Below are 23,012 nucleotides of genomic sequence, written 5' to 3'. Positions count from 1 at the left end.
CTAGCATAACGTCGTTGGTCTGACTGGTCATTAACAGTGAGCCTCTCAGCTTTGTATAGGGGCTGAAGGTTAGAAGGGCCACAAAGGACATGCAAAACTGATGGGAACAAAAGAGAATAGGAGAAAAAGGGTTGAAATCATATTCTCACCAGTCCCAAAGGAATTGCAGTAGTAAAATCAGCCTCCATATACATATGAGACATAAGGAACATGTGAGAAAACTAAAGACAAGAATAATGAACAGAAAAGACAGTGTCACCTAGACAGAACAACATAAGCATCAGTAGCTGTAAAGTTCCAGACCACTGCTTACATTGTATATTTGACAAGACCAGCTTGTTTGTTGCCTCATGACATCTGATTTTGTTCCTCTCGCCCACTGATATAGTACGCCCTATCCAGCTAGAAACAGCGAAACACGAAACTGGAATACATCAAGAGAAATATGTAGACAACAAGATAATCACTGGAAAGAGCAATTGACAGGAGTATAAGCAAAAAGTTCACAACAGAGGTATCATAGCGTTCACATCGGTAACGGGTTCATGGTAACTACAGCTTCACAGCCCACAAAAACCAAAATCGCACGCGTGATAGCAAGAGCTTTATCGATCATTCAGTCATATCGGTCATGCACATCGTCTAGCTGCAAAATCCCGTAGGCCAAGCAGAAACTATGGTCGCAAAACAGAACCCCTAACCCATATGAGTCTCATCAGCAGGATGTGGTACAACATGTGGGTGGCTCAGGGACCCAGTGCGAAATGGGGGCGGGTTCATTGATATCCCCTCCATCTGAGCCTGAGCCCTTGCCCCATGCAAATCAGGTAAGGAATGTCCAGTAGGGGCCTGGTGAGGAGAAACCTCATGCGAATGAATCAAGGGAACGTGGAATTGCATCGGTTGCTGCTGGATCGCTTGACCGGAACCGGTGCCGTAGTCGACCGGATTAAAGAGATTTTGCTGGAAAGATGGAGACCAGGTATCAAAATGAGTCGGGGAGTGCTGAGGCGGCAATGTCGATGGGTGCTGATGCCGGATCTGCTCTTCAGACGCCGAAGAAGTGAAGGATGTCTGTGCCAGGTATTCAAACCCGCTCGGGTGTTCGTTTGGAGTGACCACCGTCGAACTTGCTGGGGTCCTGGCCATAGTCTGTGAAGAGAAATCATCCGGATAGTCGGCCTTTATCCCCTGTGACGGGGAGTGAAACGGATGTGATTGTCTCGACTGCTCGTCAAAACCAAGGGAACTGGGAATCTGAAAAAGCTGACTCCTGTCATCCGCCATGCGCATCGCCCGACCCTGCTGGGCAACGGCCATCTGGTCCACCGGACTTGTCAGAGTAGCAGCCGCCTGTTCTGCGGACGATCCAGGCGTCATCAGCCCTTCCTCAGCGTCCCCCGTATCAGCGTGGTCTGCCTGCTGATCCGGTTCACTGAACGTGTCTGAATCCTTGTCCAGCTTGATATTCGGATCTCGATTGACCACATAGACCACGGCGGTCGCGTCTACGAGCTGTCAGTATCAGATATCGCCCCGACGACGCTCCGGTACGTACCAACTTCCCCTCGTTCGAACCTTTCCTCCAGCTTCCTCACCCGGAAGATCTCATCTAGGATCTCGATGCGCTCTGGCGGCTTGATCTGCCGCTTGGAGTCGTGTGCGACTTCCTTCAGCTTTTCGGCAGTGATGCCGTACTTTCCTAGTTTACGGAAGATGTGGATCAAGAGACGAAGTCGCTCTGGTGTCGTTCATTCATCCATCAGTATCGACTCATCTGAAAAGAGAGGGGCTAACTTACGATCCTTCTTCAGATGATCTGGCTCTTTATGCACCACACCCTCTGGCCACCATTCGGGCTTTGTCTTCTCAGGGTCACCCTTCTCACCTGGTGGAGCACCTGGCGGGGGTCTGCCACCGTTGTACGGATGTTTCACCTGCTTCCTGGGTTCGATAAACTTGATAAACGCTTTTGCCATCTGGCGGCAGTTGAGTTGCTGGAAGTGCTTCAATGCCATCTCATAATAAGCTACAACTTTCTCGGTGTCACCAATCTCCAGGGCAGTTCTGTCCATTGTCGGATACACAGGCACTTCTTCAGGTGGGCAACTTGGAATCTGATCGACATATTGAATTTCCAAGGTCGGCCCCCCCGCACAGCGCTTTCGCCGCTTTGCCTGGCGAATGGCTTGCCACTGGTCAGGATACAATCCGGTTTCCCCTTCATAATGTCGCAACTTGGTGTTGTACTCGAAGGGTAATCCGCCGTTTGTGAGAACCACATCATCCTTAAGGCCTGCGTGACGACTGAGATTCATCGGTCCTGGATATATCATGGTCAGTACCCAGTCACTCAAACAGGTGTGGATATCTACTTACTACCAGGTACAGGCCTTTGGTAATTCATCTTGCCGCCCACAACTTCCACAAACTTCTGTCTCAGTTCTGGCGTGAAAAAAGACTGAGATCCACCACGAATTGATGGAGACTCCTCGACTCTAACCTTGCCCATGTTGTCCATATAGATCATGGCATAGTGGAGAAACGGAAGACGATTCAGTCCCTGGCGCGGCACAACCATGGGCTTGGGGTCTCTTGTCAGCTCGATATTTGTCTGGTCTGCGAAATTCCATACGCACCGGCGGAGCACCCCATCCTGCATATTCTTCTGAAGAAGTACATGGCGAGGCCCTCTTGGTCTGCCCCGGTCCGGGAACTGCTCCGCTGAGAACCATTGTGTCTCCTGAGCACTTGGCGCTGGATCGACGTGGAATAAGTAATGGTAAACCGCCCGAAGGCGATCGTCTTCAGATATAGCACAGCTTCGTCCTGGGTAAGGGGCTTTCTAGCAGCGCAATGTGTTAAGAAAAAGATGCTAATTAGGATACAGAGATGACAACGGTGACACAAATGCATGGGATGGCCTCCCCACAAAGGACAGTCCTCGCAAGCTCAAGGGGAGTGGGATAGATGCCCCAAATGTGGGCAGCTCCTAGACGAGAATAAACAGTATATAGTAAGAGAGGCAATTCCAGATAGATCAGTGGGGGAAAGAGACGATCGGGAAATAGCAAGAATAAGTAGATAACCTCGCGGCCTTGATATAGACGGCTGGTGAAGAACCAATGGAGGCGCAAGCGCTTGAAGCCGTTTCCGGGTTCCGCAATCACCAGCAAACAACCAGGGCAGAGACGGGAAGACTGGTATCTTGCATGGAACGAACGGGAACGCCGGTTGTCAAACAGGAATGAGCAAGATGAAATCGAGAGAGCCGCCCAAGGAGTGGAAACAAGAAACGAAGGGAAGCTTTTCGGCTCTGCAGCAGCGAATCAATCTGCCCGCCACCTCCGAAGAGTCCTGTCAGAGAGGCTTCTATGCGTGGTCTCTGGGGCTCTCTGGCGTGGCCCTCGCAGCTAAGCTGGTGCAACCAATCGACGATATCAGTCAGAGAAGTCAGAGAAGAACTGTGGGGGATGACATTGGAGGGGAAGGCGGGAGAGGAGACTGTCGCTAGGGAACTATATTCGGTGGAGAGTGATATAGTTCCTTAGGCAGTCGACGGTCCGGGCCTTTTCCGCTAGAGGACGTACATACATTCGCATGGATATGGGGCTCGCGAGAACCCGAGCAAGACAGACAGGTGGGACTCACACAGATTTCCGGGACAGTGCGAGATTCAGAGGGGAAAGACGAGCCGGACTGCTGGAGTCGGCGGAACAGGAGGACGAACGGCGAGAGCAGGGAAAGGCCGGCGGAGACCTTTTGATATCACCACCTCACGACACTTCTCGCGGACAGGCGATATCGATAACGACGACACGAGAGGATACGGAAGCAAGCAGCTACTATAACAAAAAAAACGGACAATACTGCTGGGCGGGCAGTCCCAGGGTTTTCTGTCGCAGACGGCGTCGACAAACAGCCTAACCCCCAGGGCGAAGGTTAGAACTATGAAGCACTATGTCCTGTCCTATTATGCCCTGCTGATAGACGCACGCTTCTCCAACACCAGGCGAGACACTGATGCGGGCCTCCCGCCGCAGAACCTGCTGCGAGAGATCGCTGGCTCGACCCTGCGCAATGACCCCCGATCCAATCTCGTACCCGAACATATCGCTGTCGTTCGCCTCCCAAGGCTTTGCTCGGTGCTCGAGGCATGTGGCGCACTATTGGCCGGCTCTCTCCACAGCGCAGCTCACAGCCGTCTGTCCTGCAAGCCGGTGGGTGGGTGCAAGCATGGGCCTGTCCGTTCTCCATCGCCCCGAAGGTCGCTCCCATGTCCGCTAGGGGAGCTGACGGGACAGCGGAAGCTGCACGCCGCAATACTGCGTCTGGAGAAGCAGGCCCACCGTTAGGAGTCATCCCAGGGGCATTCAGCTTGCCTGTGGGCAAACAAAGAGTCTCATACCCGCTGCTCCACTGCTGGCCATATACCTCTGCTGTTGATCTAGAGGCCCCTCCGATCCCGTCGCCAGCGGCACGCTTGTTTCTCTGCATGCTCAGCCCGGCGGCGGCTCCAACTTCCACAGCACCGTGCGCATGTGGCCGGGCAGAGAATGGGCCCAAAACACTGGTCCGTTCACGACAGACGGTGGGCCGCAGCGCCAGAAGGGACCGGTCGAGACAGTGGTATTACGATAGCGAGCGAGGTTGTCGGTGGAGACGACACCGCCTTCGATCGCGGATCTGGAGGAATGTGCCCCGGCACTGGATACGACTAGCTGAAAAAGGGAGGGGCAAGCAAAAGTATTTCAAATAATAGAACGGAGAGTACCATGCCCCGGATGCCGGGATTTTGTTGGATGAGCTACACTATCAAGCTCCAAGCCCGGGAACGCCAAACGAAGCCCGGACGGGACCGTTTCTACCATTGAGGTAGAATGTTCGGCAGTAATATAAAGTTGCATTTCGCCAATTCTGCTGTCGAGGTCTTGTTGCAAACGCATCGAGTCAACGATGGCTTACAGCGGACGTAACTGCGGCCGTCCTACATAAAATCCGGTGGTTGCCACGGCTGATCTCCAGGGCGAAAAGGCGGGAGGAGAAGGCAAGCCGCAGGCTGAAGGGCAGGGCCAAGTCTTTTGGGGATGGTTTCCCGGCACGCTGGATAAGAGTCCACTCCAAAGCACGGAGGGTAAGATGCCAATTAATGGGTCCTCAGGCGCTCCTCGACCCCCATCCGCTTACGAGTATGGTCTGCTAGGCAAGTCGGTTGGTTCTGGACCGGATGGCGAAACACCATGCACAAGTGCTTGGATGATCGACGAGCAAGCTGCAGGTTGGAACAGACAGACATTAAGATCCAAGGCGGAGCTATTTACTCAAGCAACCTAATCTCCAGCCTCCGGGAGGGCTGATCAGCTAATCTGGTAGCACGGAGTGCGGTACCACCCACAGCACGAACTAAGAACCGCTGCCACCACATGGACACACGGCTTGCCAAGTTATTACGACTGCGAAGCGTTTATGAAAGGAAATAAGGGAGGAGGACGAAGAGAAGAGTCTAGGCACGATCAAGCAGTACTAATTGTTATTGTGGCCGCTTTTGGAAGACTGGAACGAGAAAGGAGCTGTCGTTTGCTGCGCTTGCATTTTGGGTGAGCGATTGACAGGTGGTTAAACCTCGATCTAGCCAGGGGGAGCTCTCTCAAACCCTGGTTTTCTTTATCCCTGCCCCAACTAACTCCCGAGAGACCTTACCCCTCAATGCCGGTGACAGCTTTCTGGTGCGGTCCTCCTCAACGGCTAGTTTAGCTCCTCGACGCAAAAAAAAGAAAAACTTCCTTTATTCTGAGCAAACAACCCCTGCTGTATCGGTCGGTCGGTCATTCCAAACCTGGCCTGTGATCTACAAATCTGTCAGTGGTCAGCCAAATTCCATCACCGGCGACTCTGCACAAGGCAATACACCCAGGTCTACACCATACATCTAGATCTCCATTCCAGATATGCGCCATGCAATCACGACGTCCGCAGCGCGCCTCTTGCTTTTCTGTCCACCCATCAACCTTAATCGATGCAGACCTCCCAAACGGTCGGGTAGCCCTGAGTCCAAGGCATACCCGAACTCGGTCCTCTGTTCTAATCCGGCTCAAGTTCACCTGCGATCCAAGTAGGCCTGTCTCTACCTTGGGTATCAGGTTCGCCGTGGTACGCACAAGTAAGCAGGCTACCAAAGAGAATGCAAGATAAGGATGGGCATTATAGCCAGTTGCTATAACAATGAAATCGCTCCCATCTGCAATCGGAAACTGCGGCACATCAGGTACAGGACAATGCGATGTGATTATAGACCGTACCATACTGCACCCACTGCACCAGAATCAAGTCGATCGAAGATTGGTCGATCGATCGTGATTAGGAGGTAAAACAGGGGAAGAGACAAGCCAGCAGCAGCAAGGACCCGTCTGCGTTGCACAATCGACCGCATCAAAACCTGGTAAACTAAGTGACTGACTGACATGCTGCAAATAAATTCATGATAAGCGAGCAAGTCAAATCCCAGCATGGTGCTGCATGCACTTTCTACGAAAAACTCCAATAATTCAACGGTCAGGTTCGGCACGAGGAGAAATGCATGGCATCAATAACCCATTATCGATCGTCCAGCAAGAAAAAAATTGGTGCATGCACACATGCACATGCGCAAAGGGGGGCCCCACCTGCTTTCAACCCCCGCCCGCCGCCTTTTCTTCGTCTTTATTCAAATCTGGCCCGGCACTCGGAGTGGGATGGAGGGCACTATTGCAAATCAGACCACATAGTCTTAGGCAAGTAGCCTACATACCTACTAAAGTAACTTACATACCCGTGCCATTTGATGCGATGCGATTTTGGTTCAGGCTACAGAAGGTCTAATTCGGGAAAATGCGGGGGAAGAAGAAAAAAACAAAAATGAAAAAAAGGAAATAAATGAGAAGAAGGGATTGACAAATGCATGAGTATGAGTCGTAAGTACATACATACACGTAAACTATTTATAAGTGGCACGTTATAAGGGCAGGGTACATACATCCAGTAGGCCGGTACGGAGTACTTCGCATGTCGTAGATGGGCAGGTAAATTAGGTAACTAACTATTGAATAATTAGGGTCTATCATAGCCGGAAGGCTCTATATGGACGTTAAACTTGATTAATAATATTGAATAATTAGCTGCTTGAGTAGTTAAGAAAAAAAGTAACGGCGAAGCAAGTAAGCAGGTAGGCTAAACAGCCCTGTTCATGACTCGTGAGGGTTAACTACCTACTAACTGTATTATACCTAGAACCCTTAGGCACCGTAGACTAAGAAGGGGGGGAGGGGGGGGAATCCCGACGATCAACTAACTTTAGGTAGGTAGCTAGGCGAATAATACCAAGCCATCTTACCCAACACGTACCTGATGTATATAGGTACACAGTACCTATATCCAACGTAAGATACCTTAGGCACCCTACCTTAACTAAACTAAACCACTTGGGTACCTATCTCGCGAGTACCTGGTAAGTGGGTATGTTAGGTAACTTAGGTTAGGTAAGTTAGGTAGGTTAATCACATTACATTACCTCCGTAGAGATCCGAAGACCGGGCACAGGACCGCAACCCCCCATCCTTCCCAACCCAAAATTTGATGCAATGCTAGCTAGCTAAGATAGGTACATACCTAATGTCTAATGCATGTACTTACTTACAGTACCTACAGTAGTTACTACTAACTTGAAGCAACTCAACTACGGGCCGAACTAACTAATTACCTACCTACGTAACCTATGTAGGTAGGTAAATTGGTAGGGAGTTTAGTAAGTAAGTCAAGGATAAAATAAATAGTGCAATGCATGTCCTACACTACTTACCTGCTGCACCTTGCACACAGAGACTGATAGATTGATAGATAAACAGATCGACAGATTAGACTGACAGATAACGGTGCGCACGCCTGTCTGTCCGGGGTTTATGCTTATCTATTCACATATAATTTATTTAGTTTCTCAGTTAGTTACTCCACAGTTTTTTTTCTTTTCCAAAGCTAACCCGATAAAACGATATGCTTCTGGGTAAAAAGTATCGTTAAACTGTAACCCTCCGATAGAAATGAAATTAACTGCATTGGATTGAACTGATTTGGTCTAGTAGATTATTCAGGTACTCCGGAAAGTAAGAAAATATCGTATGTGCCACCTATACAAATCAAAATAAACCATAGATACCTAAGTAGCTGGCAGCTAAGCCAGCCGCATTATTCAGCAGTAAGCAGTATACTGGAGGTCTTACGGATGTGAAGCGTCTTGGAACTTGGACTCTTCGAAATGATGAATATGCACTGTTGCGTGGCCGCAACCGTTATGCGTCAAGGTCCGACGTCAATCGGAACAATGATACAACGGTAGCAACGGTTTCGCTCACTAAAAAAAGGACCACGTAGTTTACTGTAGGTAATCATGTGCACAAGTTAGGTAGGCATGTAATAATCCGGTTCCGGTGCTGGTGTTGGTGCTGCGCCGCTCCCACTCCCGCTTGTGAACCCTTCCGTCAGTAATGGAGGGGAAAGAATGGAAGGAGGGAGGGAAGGGTTGGAAAGGAGGCGGGGCTGAGAAAGGAAAAAGAAAAGAAAAGGTGAAGAGATAGACAGAAAACGGCAAAAAGCAATTAAGGATGAAAACTGAAAAAAGGGAGCAGACTATTTAGGTAACCTACTGTATGAAGGAGAAGAGAAAGGCCAATCAAGTAATTGGAGGCTAGCTGTTCATAGTGTTAGCTAGTATGCAGTACTGCAGGGCAGGGCTGTACGTACATATGTCCGTTGACATTTGTTAACATTTTAAAATCGATCTGACTTCTGCGAGCGATAAATCGATAGTGTTCATCATAGCCCATCACTCCTAATGTTATTAGGTACGTATGTACTTATTAAATGCCATTGAGCTGCGCTGCATATATGATCGACGGGTAGACGCACTCAATACCCGGTACCTAGTAATAAGCAACGACGATACCGATAAAAAATGACAAGCATTAGGCGATAGTGCATTGACTACATCCTACCCCTGGCAACGGGTCGAGTTGAAAAGTTGGGAGCTGAATAGGCTCATCTCGGTTCCAGTTAGCGAGAGCACCAAATGCCTAAGGGTCCCTAGCGCGGCGCGAAGGGCAGCAAGATTAACCTCGTGGCCCCGCGGAAGGTCCCCGATGGCAGGGCGGAGCCGCTCTCTAAACTAAGTGCCTTAGAGCAAAGTATATCTCACCAGACGACACAGGCCATTGGAGTGGGAGGAGCCCACTCAGGGTCCGCCCAAATATTTGGCTTCCGCTCTGACAGCCCGACCCGGCAAGCGGGAGCCTGGACCTCAAACCGGCCCGTCGTGCTGTCTGTATGTATACTTCGTACGGGGTACAAGTGCCAAGCCTTGGGGAGACTGCGTCACTTAAGTGCGGATCGCGAGAGCAAGGCCGACGGCGTCCTGCTCGAACCGCGCTTGTTCTGACTTCTCTCCGATCAAGGATCGCTCTAGACTAAGAAAAACTAGCACCCCGATATGCAGGAAACGGGTAGCAGCGGGTGTAGATCCTTTCCGCAGTGATCTCTTTGTGGAAAAAAAAGTTCCAGGTTGAAGCCTACTCAGCGCAGAGGATGGGCATGTAGATATTGATTGGGTTTAGGACTTCAGAACCTCATCATACCAAGTTGGGTACGGAATACTCGGAGGCGGACGTCAGCAGGAAATTCCACTGTTGTCAACAAAGTGTCAATCGTCACGATAACTGGTCCATCATCATGCGAACAGTGTGTACGCAGTATAGTGCGACTGTAGAGGCAGCAGGGAGCTTCCCTGACTTGTCTCCACCATGGTGGTTACTAGCCAAAGAATGCACAGCGCGCTATCCCCTTTGCCACACTCAGGAGGCTCGGGCATCCCCGTAGGTTGTGTTGATCGTGCCGTTCTGCCAAGGACAGGTCAATGGCGATGAATAATAACCCAAGCGTATGTCAGTGCTTCCTTGCCGGATAGAGCATAAAGGCCTTCAGGATTCACATCATTAGCCATCACCGACGCAGGTGAGTGGCTGATGGGCACAAGACGAGCGAGATCCCTTGTCCAGGCTCTACAGGTTTCTTGTTCCCGACATGGTCTCGATCGAGGGCGGAAGAGCGATGTTAGTCCGATGTGCTGCTGATCATCCACTCGCAGTAGTACTCCGTAGTAGCTGGGGCAAGATGCCTAAGTCACGTACGTCGTAGAACCCCGCTAACTTGGAGGGGGGAAAGGGGGGGGGACGTGGCTGGGATCCTGAAGTCGAGCCCAGGTCTGTTCACCGGGCTGGGGCAAGTACGGCCTCCGCAGGGGGTCAGCCTGCCCACCACTGTCTGTAGTGATGCTGCTGCTCTGCTGAGTTGACCAGATGACGTGAACGGATAACAGTGTCTTGCGTCAACGGTGAAGATGTGGCTGGGCTCAGAGTCTCGCCAGTTACAGGCCTCGATGCAAAAGAGGACGGGAAGCAGCAGCTAGAGACAGCTCGCATCCTGACGGTCAAAGACGTTGACGCTGCGAAATGTACATCAGTACCGTGCACTGCATACCCATCCCCAACAATTTCAACGAAAGGCAGTAACCTTCTCAGGTAGTAATCCCGTGCAAGAAGATCAACACCGAGAACAATTCGTACAGACAAGCAACATAAACCGGAATCGCAGCGGAAAGGACAGTGACTTGGAAAGCTTAGAACGCAAGGGTCTTGAGAACAGCTGTTCATCGGCCCAGCCACCATATCTTGTCGCCAGCCAGTCTCTGGGTCTGAAAGTTGCAACAACACCTGTTTTCAAACGAAGATGAAGCTTGCTGCACAGTTGGCTTAAAGCTAAAGTGTCGAAGCTATAGCATCAGGCGACGCAAGCCCTTCGATGTGCTTTAATGAGAAATGTCTTGTCTGCCTGAACTCAAACCGCACTTGCGTAGGTAGGGGGACTCTTAGCGATCTCGCATGAGCTTCTATTGTGCAGAAACTTGGAAGAACAGGACAGGTGGGATCCACAGCTCCTCAAGGAAATCGACACCTGAACCAGGCCAAGGCTTGGAGAGTGGTGTTCCCCCATATCCGTCTATAGAGAGATCCTGAAGGACGAGAACTGTGGAACGCCACAAGAGATGCATTAGTACAGTGGAACAACAAAGCAGCATAGGCTGCGAAGGAAGTATGCTTAGTGAAAATGACCATCGCAGGGCGCGAGATCTTCAACTGAGATCCGGTTGACTTCTTCATGGTAGGCGGCCTGAGTAAGGGCGCTTTGCGATCGTAATTAGGACCCTGCATCGGAAAAGGACTGCGAACAAATAGAAGGCGAGACTGACGAGATTCGTAGATGTTAGAGTTTGGAAGCTTCGATCGGGCGATGTCTATGCCGGCGCTTAGGGTAGGAAAACTTATCCGGCGACGAATTAACCCTGTTCTATTTCGGAGAGAGCCCATATAGGTAGCTAGCTGGATAAGTCTGGAGGTCTAAGCTCTGGCCAAGGCTGGACCGTATCGACTGGGGGGAAATAAATAGCGCTGGTGTTCGTGAGATCCGATTGAGATCTTCTAAGTATAGGGTTAGCTCTAGCTTCCATGATCTGGTACTAGTAGTAGCGCACGATCGACCTGAAACTGAAACGCCTGACGGAAGATCCGGCTCCCAAGGACATGCATGAAGACAGGGTCGAGAAGGTTCAAAACATGCTAACCTAAAGGCACATGATGCTAGATATTGGGAGTCCTGGGTAAGAGCAAGTTGAAAACACCTGCCGATATAAAGAGATGCGAGTGCTTCGTACGTAGTCCCTAGCAAATATGGCTTCGAGGAGCCAATAGGAGCAAGACGAATAGAGATGGGAAACAAAGATCTTCACGAGAGAGCATGCCCGTCATTCGCATTGTTTGCACCGTTGCAGAGACGGTCTGCGCCATCTCGCGTGGAGGGCAGATCGTAAAGGGAAGCTGAACGAAGAGCTCAGGACCCGATTTAGGTGCCCTCGGGGAGCTCTGTACATACCGAGGTAAGTAAACGCTCGGGGACTTCGGGGACCTTTTTCGACATCGAGCATTGCCGAAAGAAGGGTCAAATTGTGGAGATACTCCGTCCAGACTCGCCGTAAGGGTGTAAGGGCTCCGTCCAGGACGTAGAGTGTGCGGATCCGAAAGCTTAGGCATCTAATTCGATGCCAGCGATAACGGCGTTATTGCTGTTGTTGTCGTTGTCGTCGTCGGAAGCGCCGATCTAGAGGGACCCGATTATCATACGCTAATGCGAATTCCACCGAAATCTCCGGCTCCGATTCAAGAGTGGTGGGCTTGATCTTCATGATGCACACTAACAGAGTCTTGAGGACCCGACTATCAAAGGATGATTTGGAATTATGAAGACAACGGGCAGGGCTGACAGCGGGCTGGACCTTGCACGCTTGGAAGTTGGAGGTCCCGCATAGCCTCCACGCCCACCTTAAGATCTTGCTTTTCTCATGCAGAGCAAGGAAGTGGGTATCATGATGGTGGTGAGCACTAGAAACTTATGTTGGCGAGAACTAGGGTCTACACAGTAATTCTGTACGAATCAGACGGGTAGGTGCCTGCTGAAGTCCGGGACTCATGGTTTGCCTTTGACGAGATCTGCTCTCATCTAGACTGCTGAATCTTGGGCACGGATTGCACCGGATCGGGCCAGTCCTGTTCAAAATAAGGATGCTAATTGACAATATCAACGTGGTCATGCATTCTGTACAAGATCTTGTCTGTATGTACAACATTATCAAGGGCGTTCCTTTGTTTCTGCCCCTCCTCTGACGCAAACCGAGCGGGTCAGAACAAGCGCCCCTTCTCTACATTATCGGACCGAAAAAATAAGCGTACTTTTCCATCCCCGGCAGGCTAGACTGACAAGTGAGACAAAGAAACTCATTCCTGTACCCCAGATCGGCTTCTGCTTGGAGCGTCATCCTGGACGGCGCGCACAGACACTCTCCTCACCAGCTAACAGGACCATCCGCGGCCCTGCTGAGGCTAAGCTAGCGCAGCGTTTTTCTGGGACGATTCACGACATATGCCATCCTGCGCAATACAGGGATCGTTCCGGGCCAGTGGTACGATCCGCTTCCCCGATCGCAAGGCCTCCAATGACCACTGCACGCATCTAGGTTCACAGCGTCGACACGGCCATCCCCTCGCTATCAAGCAGTCCAGCCTCCTTGACGAGCTCATAGAACTTACCGCCACGCCGGATCAGCTCCGCGGGGGTGTCAAACTCCGCCACCGTTCCACGGTCTAGGACCACAATTCGGTCCGAGTCAAGGATGGTGTTGATGCGGTGGGCGATGGTGATAATGGTGCGGTTCTTGAACACGCTGCTTCGGAGCGTACGTTGAAGGTGGGCGTCTGTCTCTACGTCCACCGCAGCCTATATCCAATCGTTAGCTTGACAAGAATGAGAAACGGGATCGGGGATGCGACATACAGTTGCCTCATCCAGGACAAGGATGTTACTTGGAGTCAATAGGGCCCGGGCAAGGGAGATAAGTTGGCGCTGCCCTTGGCTGAGGTTGGAGCCTGTTGAAGAGTTCAGGTCAGATATCTATTATAACTCTTCCACCTGGAAACGAGCCGCAAATGAATCACACGCACCTCCTTCGTGGATCGCGGCATCCAATTGCCCTTCCATGTTGGCAACATGATCCTTTAGTCTCGCGTGCTCTACAGGTCCATTGTCAGTCTTAAGATCTTCTAGGCGGAGTAGAGGAACACGTACCAAGTGCACTCCAAAGCTCTGTGTCTTCGTGGACGCGTTGAGGGTCAAGATTGTCTCGAACAGTGCCTTCAAACAAGGCCGCATCTTGTGGGATGATCGCGAGACGGCCTCGCAAATCCAACAGGCCAATAGTAGAGATATTCAGTCCATCGATGCTACATCCTCATAAGCACATGAACAAGAGAAAGCGGTTTGTAAATCTTAAGGCTTACCTGATACCGCCCGTAACTGGCTCAATGATGCGGAACAGGGCTAGGGTGAGTGAGCTCTTTCCTGCACCAGTACGCCCAACGACACCGATCTTTTCATGGGGCTTGATGTCAAGGTTGATGTCCTTGAGCACAAGATCAAGTCCTGGGCGGTATCGAGTGCTGTAGTTCCTGAACGACACACCTCCATGAGCTGGCCAGCCAGTGCTAGGACGGCTCTTGAAAATAACATCCGGTGCCTCACTCGGCAAGTTGGCGTACTCCAGAACGCGCTCGACAGAAACAATGTTTGTTTCCACTTCCACTGTCTGTCGTACGATCCAGTTCAAGGATTGAGTGATCTGGAGGGCGTACGACATAGCAAGACCCACCATTCCTGCAGACAAACCGCTGCCCGTCGCGACAGAGATAATTGCAAACACTGCGGCCGAAAGGATAATAATAGATCCTATGAATTCAAGACGCACAGCCAGCCATCTATTCGCACTAATCGAGGGGAAGTACGCCCGAAGGTTCGCATCCATGCGCCATTCATTCTCCAAACCGAACCTTTTCTCTTGTCTGTAGGCTCGAATAGTCGAGATGCCCCCAAGCGACTCCTGGAAATGAGCGTAGATCGGGCTCCTGGTGACGCTGTCCAATCTCTTCAATTCACGCGAGGTCCTCAGATAGTACTTCTGGTAACTTAGGTAGATAGCGCCCAGTGGGATGATCAAAATGAGGAATGCCGGCGTTGACACCGAAATAACTGCCATTGTAAACCCTGCACGAGCGGAGTTGACAAATAGCATGTTAAAGGTGCGTGCCAGAACCTCATCGACACGGTATATATCACTTGAAAATCGGTTGAGAATCCGGCCAGAGGGCGTAGTCTCGAAGAAGCTCATCGGAGACCGGAAAATAGCGAATGCCATCCGCTCATGCAGTTTGCGGGAAGCCTCGATGGAGCAGAAAATCCATAAGATCAGAGTCTGGAGGATAACCAGTGCAGACGAGCCAAAGCCGAACGCAAAATAGATCCCAATATACTTTCCAATGTTGGGATTCCTTCCTGCCACATCGTTGACTTCGGACCATCTCTTTAACCAGAAACCGCCAGCAACATTCGCAGACTGTGCAGCCAGAAGAGAAAGCAAGTAGATAGCCACCGCATAGAGGTTGCTGGTTTTGGCATATTCACCGTATACACTCCATTTGACTTTTCCTTGCTCTGACACTTCTTTAGTCTGCCTGCTCTTGAGGCCAGCTTCTTCGTCGGTTAGGTTGCCCCTGGGGCCCTGCCAGGTAGCAGTACTTGCACGTCGCAACGTTGCAGTAGTGGATCCTCTTCGGGTCTGAGATCTGATGGAAGCAAGTGGACCAATTTGCTCCTCTGCTTCAGCATCTGACAGTTCGGACTCCTCGGCATCGCCTACTACCGTCGTTGACTCCGAGCTTTCGGGGCTCTGGAGACTCTCCTCATTGGCATCACCCGTACTCCTGACAGATTCCTCATCACTGTCAGTCGATGTCGTACGGATAAGAGCAGCAACTTCGCCCTTCATTGCTAGCAATTGTTCGTATGTTCCCTTTTCGACGAGAGTCTTGTCTCGCAGCAACCCGATGAAGTCGGCCTCTTTCAGAACGGTAATAGCATTCGTAGCGAGAATTCTCGTCTTGCCACCAAGTATCCCACTCCGACCAAGTACTCTGTTGATGAGATGTCGGCCGACATGCTGATCAACAGCTGAGAGGACATCATCCAGGAGGTATACGTCCGCACGAGCGTAAACAGCTCTGGCAAGGGTCAGTCGAGCTTTCTGGCCTCCAGAAAGAGAAATGCCCCTCTCTCCAACTTCTGTCTGATCACCGTCTGGTAAACTCTTGAAATCATCGACCAAAGCGCAGGCTTCGACAGTAAGCTCGTAGAAGTGGGGATCCCAACGATGGCCGAAAACGATGTTTTCTCGGACGCTGGCATTCATGATCCACGGCTGTTGCGCGACATAAGCAACGCGACCTCGAACGATAACCTCACCTTGAGTCTTCCAAAGGTCCCCGAGCAATGACTGCAGGAGAGAAGATTTTCCGGAACCAACACGCCCAACAATGCAGCTAAGCTCTCCTTTGCGGGCGCTAAAGTCGATGTTTTCAAGCACGTTTCCCTCTTGGTACCTGTTCCAAGTGAACGATGCATCCCGAATCCGAACAGACTCATCACCGATGTGGGACACGGGTTCCTCGTGCTTCACGGCATCCTCCTGTAATTCATCTGCTGTAAAGTAATCGGTCAATCGCCTGACAGCCACAGAGGCCTCAATGATCGATGTTATGACCATCGGCAAGATCGAAAGTGGGAAAGTAAGCAAATTGAAGAGTGTCAGGGCTGGAAAGACGATCTCCGTAGTTAAAGGCTTCTCATTCGTCAAGACGAAAACGGTAAATGTAGAGCATGAAACCAGGAACGGAGTCGATGACCAGGTAAAGTTCGCAAAGGACTGAGTCGCTCCTATCTTGCGAAGAGTGTTTAGTTCCAGGTCGTTCCGAATATGATTGAGCTTGCTCATGAACGCCTTGTTCCATGCGTAGAGTTTGATGCTTTTCATATTGTTCAGGATCTCCGTCATGAGTCTAGTTCTTGAGTCCTTGTTCTTCATCTGCGTCACTTGCAGGTTCTTCATGATTCTTGCTATTGCGCCGTTCAACGGAATCATCAGCACCATGACTCCGATACCTGCCAACATGCTTAATCCAACCAGTTGATACAGCGATATCATACACAAAGTGATCTGAAACGGAGCAGACCAGATCTGCAACCCAAATTGCGTCAAATCCGAAAGTCGTTGCTGGTCGACAGCCATGTGGTTAACAATGTCTCCCGTGGTCTTGGACGAGCGGCCCTCATTCGACAGCTTCAGGGCCTTGGAATATATCATGGCGGTCAGCGCTGACTTGACACGCATGCCGGTCTCGAAGGCTCTCTGGAAATATTGATGAAGACACATGGTTTGCGAGACAGAAACAGCGAACATAGCAGCGGCGATTGCGACTCCCTTGATGACAGGTTCAGGTTCATCAGTTCGATATGAATCGATGAAGGTAATTAGAAGACGCAAGAGTTGCGGCTGAACAAAGGCGAGAATGTCGCTTCCCATCTTGATGACGGCACCCCGGAAATACGGTGCACCAAATGCTTTGAAGAGCGCTAGCCAGAGCGAGGGCTTCTTCTTTTGCCGCTCGCGTTCCCAAGCACGCTCAAGATCCTCTCCGGTTGTGCGGGTAGTGTCTCGTCGACGTAGGTTCCACATATCATCCTGGGTCAGATAATGCTTGTACCCATACTTCATCATGGGAGTCATCCAGCTGAAGGTAAGGACAGAGAAGATGTCGGCATATTCAAAGGGACATTCGTCTTCGTCACCCAACGCGTCGTAGGCACTTTGCTTCTTCGGAATGAAATACTCCAAGATGAATTCCAACACTGCCAGGGCAAGGCTAACGTTGAATGTGACAAAGTAGGGAAGTCGATTGCGGTAGGCCTTCTGCGCGACAAGGGATCGCAGCTTGACAGAGTACGCGATGATGAAGAAGACCCAGTAAAAGAGTGCGACACCATTAGGCTGCCGACTGCGCCAGTGCTCAAGATATTGAACTCCAGCAATGACTATCAGCGACACGAGCGTGAAGATCGATGTCCAGAACCTGAAGTCGGTTTTCCAGATACCCGGGTGACTCTCTATCTGAAGGGAAGCTTGGAGTGCAGTAACAACGATCAGAGCAGCTAGAGTAACCTTCCCGTCACAACATATATTAGCCCCGGTCTTCTCATATCCTACCAAGAGGTCACAGACTCACCAGCTTTGCGTAGAAGTGCCAGTTCTTTGGTACAGGCTGTGGGAACCGCTTCTTGAGCAAGAACCAGATTGCTCCGGCTCCCATCACCACACCCCAAGCCGCAACAATCGAAACCCATACATCCAGGAAGCATGGTGTGAAATCGAACCGAAACGGGCTTATTGGACCCCATCCTTCAATATCGCCGCAGAATGGCTGTCGCGGATAGACTGCAAGATCTGGGGCTGGAGGCGTTGAGAGCAGCCCCGAAGGATCTCTGAAGACCGTCTGGGAATTGCCATCGACCATTTTCTGGTCAGCGATTCCTCCGCCAGAATATACTGATCCTGCACGTCGTACCACAGAACGACGGTGGCAGCAGAGAATCTTGACGGGCGGACAGAGATGTAGAAGACCTTCACCGACTGAGCACGGATGGTGCTGACTAAAAGCGAGCTCAATGCAGCCGAAGCTCGGCTATAGCTGAGGAAACGCCGGACGCCTAAGTACGCGTCATTGACCGACTACCTCCCTATGGTAACTTGATAAGCGGTGAGGGCGAGAGCTCTCTTTTCTCTTGGTATTTTATTCGGATGCTCTGACCTCGGTGGTGAGCTCAGGCAGATTCGATGTTCTTGCTTTGTCGCGGAGATACCGGCTGACGATCACCTGACCGAATCGACGAATGAATCTACGCGATTCTGCCCCGGGCCTACATAGTCGATTACCCACAGCTGGGGAAACGATTTTGAGCGCCGGAACGGGAGATCCGTGTATGCAGTAGTTCCAACTGCTAGGTACAGTTTTGGTCGTGGATGAGACAACACAGGATCCAGCTTCCGGTTCCTCTATACCTTTCGAGAATGGAGCACAGATGTTATACCTACCTAGTCAGCCCTATCATAGTGACTGCAGCTGTTGTGTTCCCGGGAATTTTCCGGACCTTTTTATTAGTACTAATCGATAAGGGCCTAAATAACGGTTTCGACTGCCCAGAACTCGGTGCTACCGTAACCGCGAGTCATTGCTAAAGGTGATAGCAGGGTGCTATGACTGTAAGCATACGAGAATAATAACCGCTTCGAAGCTCAAGATGACATTCTTAAGATCCCCAGATCGTTATTAGAGGCTTGGCATGTTGCCAGAATTAGATACACAAGTGTACTGGGCTACCGTTCCCGAGAGACCGGGCCAACGTTACGAGTCGAAACAAAATCTTCAGCCCCAAGCGGATAGTTTTAACAGCTTGCCCAGATAGAGAGATCGATAGGTACGAAAAGCAATAATATATTACCAAGTTTTATTGAGTAAAGGGTTTGATTGCCCTGAACTATTGCAAAGAGCAACTTGGAATGGTGCCACGGGAAACTATATATTAGCCCAAGGCGAGCTCCTGCCATCTCCCTGGTCTACAAGAGGACATTGTCGAGGTGCTTCGTATCGAAAATAAACATATCGCAACTTCATTAACTGAGAACCGCTCAATGTCACAAGGCAACCATAAGACGAAGCCGTCAATCACTGGCTTTTTTTTTGACACGCTTACATACCATTAAATTCCGTGACAGCGAAGAAACAGGCAATTGTGTGACGTGGGAGCTGAGCCCAGAGATAGGACAGGCATGAAGGCAGCCATTCCTGATTATTAGGTATGACTCAGGGGCGAAGATTGCCTGGTGGCGATGAGTGTTTGACTTTGAGAAGGATAATCTCGACAAGCCTTCGGTTGCCTGAACAGCTGAATTGTATCTCATTTTGGAGATGTGTGACTCAGAAACCGTATTTACTCTGGCGCCTTGCAGGGATGACGATAATGATGGAAGGCTGCGAAGCGGCGTGCCTGTGGTATCAGCGCATAGGGCAACAGACCCCGCATCATAAAAGGCGTTGGCGTGGCTGGGCGTGGGCATGCCGCATGACGAACCCTCTGCAACGCCACACTTGATACCGTTATCCACAAGCAGAAGTTCCTCCAGATTCTCGCAATGGAGCGGAACACTCCCAACATGGAGGAGATCCTGAAAAGACCGTTATATGGTGAGTACCTCGTATTATGAAAATTTTCTATCAGCCTCGATCATTCTAACATTGGTCAGTGTACGATCTCCCGCAGGAGCTCCTCTCTACCTTGACGAGTAAAGCGAACCAGCTGCAGATACCAATTCAGACCAGCAGCACCGTCACACCAGAAATATCTGAACTATTAGAGAAAGAAAATGGGATCGCAACGGCGAAATCCTGTGCCATGTGCCAGGTATCGTTTTTGAACGTCCAGGAGCAGCGAGACCACGTCCGGTCGGATCACCATAGATACAACCTGAAATCACAGCTCAGAGGAAACCCTACCTTGACTGAAGCGGAATTTAACAAAGCGATCGGAGAAATAGACGAATCAATATCGGGATCAGAGTCCTCAGAGTCGGACGAGGATGAAGAAGACGGCACACATGCATCGGACGCGACTCTCGCGGCTTTATTGAGAAAGCAGACAAAGATATCGCAGGAGGCTGAGGATGAGGAACCTTCACCAAAGGTTAAAGGCGCCGGAAAACATCCCCTATTCTGGTTTACAAGCCCTTTGCTACCGCCAAATACGTCACTGGGTATCTACAGAGCCATCTTCACGGAAGCTGAACAGGACGAGCCGGACCACCTCGTTGAATCCGTGCGAAAGAAACAACTCTCTCCTGTTTATCCGCAGAGAACCAATGCACAGGCTTCGGGTTATGAAGTGACCCCTGCAGCAGCAAGCCCACACATCTTTCTCTGCATGATAGGCGGTGGGCATTTTGCGGCTATGGTGGTGTCACTCGCGCCAGAGATACAGAAACGACCGGGAGGTATTGAAGAGAGGCAAGCTCGAGTTATTGCACACAAAACTTTTCACCGCTATACGACAAGAAGGAAACAAGGTGGCGCGCAGTCCGCCAACGATTCAGCGAAGGGTGCTGCGCACTCTGCAGGTTCAAGCCTGAGACGTTACAACGAAGCGGCGCTTGAGAAGGAAATCCGAGAGCTACTGGAAGAGTGGAAGGATATGATAAACAAAGCACAACTGCTGTTTGTGCGGGCCACAGGGAGCACCAATCGGAGAATTCTATTTGGTCCATACGATGGGCAGGTTCTAAGACAGAACGATCCTAGATTGAGAGGATTCCCTTTCAGCACTCGGAGAGCTACGCAAGGGGAGCTCATGCGATGCTTCAAGGAGCTGACTCGCATCAAAGTGAGCAAGGTTGATGAAGCAGCTCTCCAGGCGGCTGAGACCAAGCAGCGGGAAGCGGTATCGAAACCACCAAAACCATCGCAGCAGCAGCAAAAACCAAAGATATCGAAGGAGGATGAAGCTGCCATCCTCCACACGTCACAGATTCAGGCCCTCATTCGCCGCTCGAAAGTGCCGGCACTCTTGTCCTACATATCCAATAACTCTATACCCCCATCTTTCACGTTTTATCCCTCGGATTCTTCACAGAACTTCCGTTCTCCTACACCGCTTCATCTCGCTGCAAGCTCCAACTCACCTGCTATTGTTACAGCCCTTCTCACTAAAGCAAATGCTGATCCTACAATAGTCAGCGGTGAAGGCAAGACCCCTTTCGATCTTGCAGGGAATCGTGCCACTCGGGATGCCTTCCGGGTTGCCCGCCATGAGCTTGGGGAGTCGAAGTGGAACTGGGATGCAGCCCACGTTCCTCCACCGATTTCCAAATCTGAAGCCGACAGCCGCATAGAGCGGGAACGAAAGGTAGCAGAGGAAGCGGAGGCGAATAGGCGCAAGCTCGAGATGGAGCGTTTGAAGAGGGAGGAGGCTGCTAATGCAGCCGCATCGCAGAAAGCGAAGAAGACTAGCGGCCGGACCCTGGGAGCCATTGAGAAAACTGCAGCCGAGAAGAGAGAAGAGGAAATGAGAGGTATGACCCCGGAAATGAGGATGAAATTAGAAAGGGAACGTCGTGCAAGGGCGGCCGAGGAGCGTATTCGGAAAATGCAGGGGAAGTAGATCGAATTGCTGGCCATCTGCTCTCGAATGTCCCAACAAGTTTTTCGAAAGGCTTATGCAATGATAGTCATCTATGGCTGGAGCCTGTTTATTCGCGGGTTGGCGTATGAGAAGCCAGAGGAACACAGACGTCAACCGGGAATGTGCACACAAAAAGCTTCGACTCTTCATCGTAGTCGAACCTTTGCCCAGAGCCGGAGACAGTCAAACATGTCTGATGATACCTCTGTTTCCAGTATACAAGCTTGCTTGATGAGAAAAGCCGAAAAGAGGCATAATACAAGGATAACTTTTCTTCTCAGGAAGGCTAATGATCCGTTTTTAACCTGTCACCATGGCTCTAGCAAGCCACAAACTACATGTCTTAACGATAGACTCCTATCCAGGATTATGAACTACAGAATGGGCTGCCCGAGCTCCGCCATCTGTACTCCAGATATCTCTTCCATCCAATAAAACATAACCGAACGGCCTCTTTCTAGGACTTGCAACTTGAGAGGTGCGATGTGTTCATCGTCTTATCACTGCAGACATTCTTCATTGAAAGCCAGTGTTTCTATTGCTCGCTGGCCCCTTTTTACCGCCATTTATTTGAGTGGACACCCATAGTGTTGTCTCTCTCAGAAACTTTTGAGTGACCTTTTTTTGAATCTTGGGCTGGACCCGCCAGTGGAGGAAGTATATATACAGTACTAGTCCTATTATGTGAAGTACTACGTTCATGCTACCAGGACGGAATAATATGCATAGACATGCGCAGATAAAGCAATACGTAAAAATTGAAATTCATATCACTGCTTATGCTGGTTACCTATCTAAAGTAGTCGTTTGTATGTTTTCTCTGCTCAACAGTTTCAGCCAGGATACAACTACCTAAAGGTACAAATCGAAGTCCAAGTGGGACAAGGAACCCTGGAGCCTTATGCATCCTTTGGAAGTGCATCTTGACCCACGGAACCTTGAAAGCCCAGGGCTCCTGCCTCGGAAGGGCGCTACTCGCGTGCCTTCCGGAACGGGACATTGCCGTCTCGCCCTAGGCCGCAGAGATGCCAAACCTGAAGCGATCCAGCATCTCCATCTCCCCTTGACCTCTCTTAATCTACCGATCATTTCTTCCTCAATGGGCGTTTAGATGTCAAGGCAATGCTTACCGAAGACTAAACTCACTCTGATCTTCACATTCCACTCTGAGCCCTTAGGTTGAAGGGAAATTCCGTACTATGAGCACAGCA

At 50.6% G+C, this 23,012-nt stretch overlaps 6 protein-coding genes across 6 annotated transcripts; 3 read left to right on the top strand and 3 right to left on the bottom strand.

Moving 5' to 3' along the window:
* Positions 1 to 696: 696 nt before the first annotated feature.
* On the bottom strand, positions 697 to 2,735 carry VTN00DRAFT_6007 (uncharacterized protein; the record flags this gene model as incomplete). Its single annotated transcript, XM_069432596.1, has 5 exons — positions 697 to 1,508; positions 1,559 to 1,741; positions 1,802 to 2,323; positions 2,380 to 2,584; positions 2,640 to 2,735. 5 exons carry the CDS (start codon positions 2,733 to 2,735, stop codon positions 697 to 699), a joined length of 1,818 nt encoding a protein of 605 aa, XP_069288439.1.
* A 431-nt stretch (positions 2,736 to 3,166) lies between these two features.
* VTN00DRAFT_6006 (uncharacterized protein) lies at positions 3,167 to 4,112 on the bottom strand (the record flags this gene model as incomplete). Its single annotated transcript, XM_069432595.1, has 4 exons — positions 3,167 to 3,418; positions 3,595 to 3,759; positions 3,866 to 3,923; positions 3,997 to 4,112. 4 exons carry the CDS (start codon positions 4,110 to 4,112, stop codon positions 3,167 to 3,169), a joined length of 591 nt encoding a protein of 196 aa, XP_069288438.1.
* A 44-nt stretch (positions 4,113 to 4,156) lies between these two features.
* On the top strand, positions 4,157 to 5,334 carry VTN00DRAFT_6005 (uncharacterized protein; the record flags this gene model as incomplete). The annotated part of the gene is made up of 3 exons (XM_069432594.1): positions 4,157 to 4,573; positions 5,026 to 5,134; positions 5,204 to 5,334. 3 exons carry the CDS (start codon positions 4,157 to 4,159, stop codon positions 5,332 to 5,334), a joined length of 657 nt encoding a protein of 218 aa, XP_069288437.1.
* Positions 5,335 to 11,774: 6,440 nt separating this feature from the next.
* VTN00DRAFT_6004 (uncharacterized protein) lies at positions 11,775 to 13,147 on the top strand (the record flags this gene model as incomplete). Its single annotated transcript, XM_069432593.1, has 2 exons — positions 11,775 to 11,787; positions 12,768 to 13,147. 2 exons carry the CDS (start codon positions 11,775 to 11,777, stop codon positions 13,145 to 13,147), a joined length of 393 nt encoding a protein of 130 aa, XP_069288436.1.
* Positions 13,148 to 13,149: 2 nt separating this feature from the next.
* VTN00DRAFT_6003 (uncharacterized protein) lies at positions 13,150 to 18,086 on the bottom strand (the record flags this gene model as incomplete). The annotated part of the gene is made up of 6 exons (XM_069432592.1): positions 13,150 to 13,407; positions 13,465 to 13,556; positions 13,632 to 13,700; positions 13,756 to 13,910; positions 13,968 to 17,734; positions 17,799 to 18,086. The coding sequence occupies 6 exons, from the start codon at positions 18,084 to 18,086 to the stop codon at positions 13,150 to 13,152; spliced, it is 4,629 nt and encodes a 1,542-aa protein (XP_069288435.1).
* Positions 18,087 to 19,762: 1,676 nt separating this feature from the next.
* Positions 19,763 to 21,780, top strand: VTN00DRAFT_6002 (uncharacterized protein; the record flags this gene model as incomplete). The annotated part of the gene is made up of 2 exons (XM_069432591.1): positions 19,763 to 19,814; positions 19,874 to 21,780. 2 exons carry the CDS (start codon positions 19,763 to 19,765, stop codon positions 21,778 to 21,780), a joined length of 1,959 nt encoding a protein of 652 aa, XP_069288434.1.
* Positions 21,781 to 23,012: the final 1,232 nt, after the last annotated feature.

Source organism: Thermoascus crustaceus (genome assembly GCF_041956765.1).
Source record: "Thermoascus crustaceus strain CBS 181.67 unplaced genomic scaffold VTN00scaffold_3, whole genome shotgun sequence".
In the NCBI taxonomy this organism is placed as follows: domain Eukaryota; kingdom Fungi; phylum Ascomycota; class Eurotiomycetes; order Eurotiales; family Thermoascaceae; genus Thermoascus; species Thermoascus crustaceus.
This window is presented reverse-complemented; position numbering and strand designations above follow the sequence as displayed.